We start from the raw sequence: 2,812 nt of genomic DNA on the forward strand, positions 1-2,812 counted from the left end.
TATTGCATTTTCTCTTCTACTAGTCATTACGTGAATGTTTATTATGGATTCAAATAATCTTGTCCAAAATATGTGTAACTGTTGTACTTGGTTGGTTATTTGTGATCATTTCTGATATGTTTATGATATGTTTGTATTTCCTTATTTACTAACATTATAAACATTGTTTGCCCACAGACAAACACTCACTGATGTATTTCATCACTGGATCATCTGGGATTCCAAACATCCCAGACTTGGCGGCTTTTGCAGAGGTTGATGGTGTTGAGGTTGGTTACTGTGACATCAACAACCAAACAATACAGCCAAGACAGGACTGGGTGAAACAAGCGTTAGATAATTACCACGGGCACTTGAGAATGTACACTTATTACTGTTTTTACAATCTACCAGACTTCTTCACAGAATTTATTTCTATACTGAAGCGGCAGTCCAACCAAACTGGAGGTACAGTATTTCCTTATCTTATTTTAGATCATTGCAAACCATAGGATACTGTATATCTGAAGACAACTGATTCATTTACAACTAAAGTCTTAATTTTCAGTTTCTTCAGTGAGATCTGGTATTCTCAAACATTGTTAATGTGAACATCCATTTAAAAAGCTGATTAAACAACACATTTACAGTTTTAAATTTTAATCTTGAGTTAGAACAAGCACTTTTTCTTCTTCTTAGAGTTTATAACCCTCAAATGAATCACTTTCTGTCTCTTGCCTTTTTAAACCTTTTTTCTTGTAGTATTAATCAATCAGGTGTAAGAAAATGTTAAATATGAACTGACTTGATGCATAAGCATAACACAGATCTCGGAGAATACCAATGTATGCACAATAATATCAACCCGGTTCATTGCAATATCTGTTTTCTCTTTCTCTTTTCAGGAGTTCACATTGTACAGAAGATAGAAGGCTGTGAATGGAATGAAAACACTGGAGAAGTGAATGGTGTACTTCAGTATGGATATGATGGAGAAGGCTTTCTTGAATTTGATTTTCAGAGACTAACATGGATTCCACTGAAACCAGAGGCTGTCATATTCACAGAGAATCTCATAAGTGATAGAAATGACGAAAAAGACTACTTCACTAAGATTTGTCCACACAGGTTAAAGTGGTATCTGGACATTGGGAAAAGTTCCATGCAAAGAACAGGTAAATTAATTGATTAAACTGATGGATTAGAAATTATTTTACGCAGCATTATTTTGTCAAAAAGGTAAAATGCAAAAAAAATATAATAATAATAATAATAATAATAATAATAATAATAATAATAATAATAATTTATTTATGAGTGCCTTTCAAGTCACCCAAGGACACTTTACAATAGGATAAAACACATAGTAAAACAATGGCAAAATAAGAAAAATAAAACAAAAGCACAAGATAAAATTAACAAACAGTGGATTCACAATGAATATGCAGATTTGAACAGATGAGTTTTGAGTTGGGATTTAAACTGGGGGAGAGAACCAATGTTTCTTATTTCTGGGGGCAGAGAGTTCCACAGCCTGGGAGCAGAGCAGCTGAAAGCCCTGCTTCCCATGGTGGGGAGGCGGAAGGAAGGTACAGCAAGCTGGATAGAAGAAGATCGAAGTGAACGGGCAGAACAGGTAGTGGTTAACAGGTCAGAAACGTAAGGAGGAGTGAGGTTATGAATGGCCTTGAAGGTGAGCAGAAGAAGTTTGAATATTATCTGGAATTTCACAGGGAGCCAATGAAGTTCCTGAAGAACGGGGTGATGTGCTGGTAGGAGGGGGTTCTGGTGATAATGCGAGCAGCAGAGTTCTGAACCAGTTGAAGCTTATGGAGGGATTTTTGGGGGAGACCATGCAGAAGAGAATTGCAGTAGAATTGCAGTAGTCAATACGGGAGGTAACAAGACTGTGGACAAGAATGGACGTAGACTGGGTGGAAAGAGAAGAAAGCAATCTGTTAATGTTGCGTAGATGGAAGTAGGCAGAACGGGTGAGATTATTGATGTCAGATTTATAGGAAAGTGAACTGTCTAGGATGACACCAAGGCTCTTAACCTGAGGAGAAGGGAAAACTGTGGAGTTATCGATGGTGAGTGAGAAATGGTTCGCCTTCAAAAGGTTGGAATTGGTGCCAATAAGGAGGATATCAGTTTTATCCTCATTGAGCGTTAGAAAATTAGAGGTAAACCAGGATTTTAACTCGGAAAGACATTCTGAAAGGGAGGAAGGTGGGAGGGAAGAATCAGGTCTGCAAGAGAGATATAACTGGGTGTCATCAGCAAAACAGTGAAACTGATGATCAAATTTGCGTTCTGGAAAAGGTTCTGGAGAGGGTATAGACACAACATTTGATCTGAGTTGCTGGTGGATGTTATTGATTTTCGTAGTCCAGAACAGCATCAAGGAGTTGCAGGTTTCAGAGGAATAGAAGTGTGGTGGTAAAGCGTTGGGGGGTTGAATTAGTTTGTTGAGAACTGAAAACAGAGTCCTTGCATTACTCTCGTAAGAACTGATAATACCAGAGTAGAAGCTTTGTTTAGCCTTGCTGATGGAGTCTTTATACTGAAGTACATGGTATTTATAGATTTTTGAATCAACAGTTAAACCAGATTTCTTATGTCTACGCTCTAGAGATCAGAGGTAAACCAGGGAGCAGAGCGAGCAAAGGAAACAGAGTGGGTTTTTACAGGAGCCAGACAATCAAGAACAGTGCGTAGACAATTATTATAATATAACAACAAATCATCAGGAGTAGAATAGAAGTCCAGAATCTGAACATTGTCCAAACTGGTAGTGAGAATGTCCATATCAATGTTCTTGATGTTGCGGAAC

General features: G+C 37.7%; 1 protein-coding gene across 1 annotated transcript; it reads left to right on the forward strand.

Moving 5' to 3' along the window:
- Positions 1–33: 33 nt before the first annotated feature.
- Positions 34–1,209, forward strand: LOC102311993 (major histocompatibility complex class I-related gene protein-like). Its single transcript, XM_014330827.2, has 2 exons — positions 34–447; positions 885–1,209. The coding sequence occupies exons 1-2, from the start codon at positions 192–194 to the stop codon at positions 1,169–1,171; spliced, it is 543 nt and encodes a 180-aa protein (XP_014186313.2). The 5' UTR covers positions 34–191; the 3' UTR covers positions 1,172–1,209.
- Positions 1,210–2,812: the final 1,603 nt, after the last annotated feature.

The sequence above is a fragment of the Haplochromis burtoni genome, unplaced genomic scaffold (genome assembly GCF_018398535.1).
Source record: "Haplochromis burtoni strain Fernald_Lab_line unplaced genomic scaffold, NCSU_Asbu1 Contig_1080, whole genome shotgun sequence".
Taxonomy (NCBI): Eukaryota; Metazoa; Chordata; class Actinopteri; order Cichliformes; family Cichlidae; genus Haplochromis; species Haplochromis burtoni.

Coding starts and splice junctions, on each gene's coding strand:
- LOC102311993 (XM_014330827.2), top strand. CDS start 192: ATGTATTTCATCACTGGATCATCTGGGATTCCAAACATCCCAGACTTG. Junction 448..884: donor GCAGTCCAACCAAACTGGAG/GTACAGTATTTC, acceptor TTCTCTTTTCAG/GAGTTCACATTGTACAGAAG.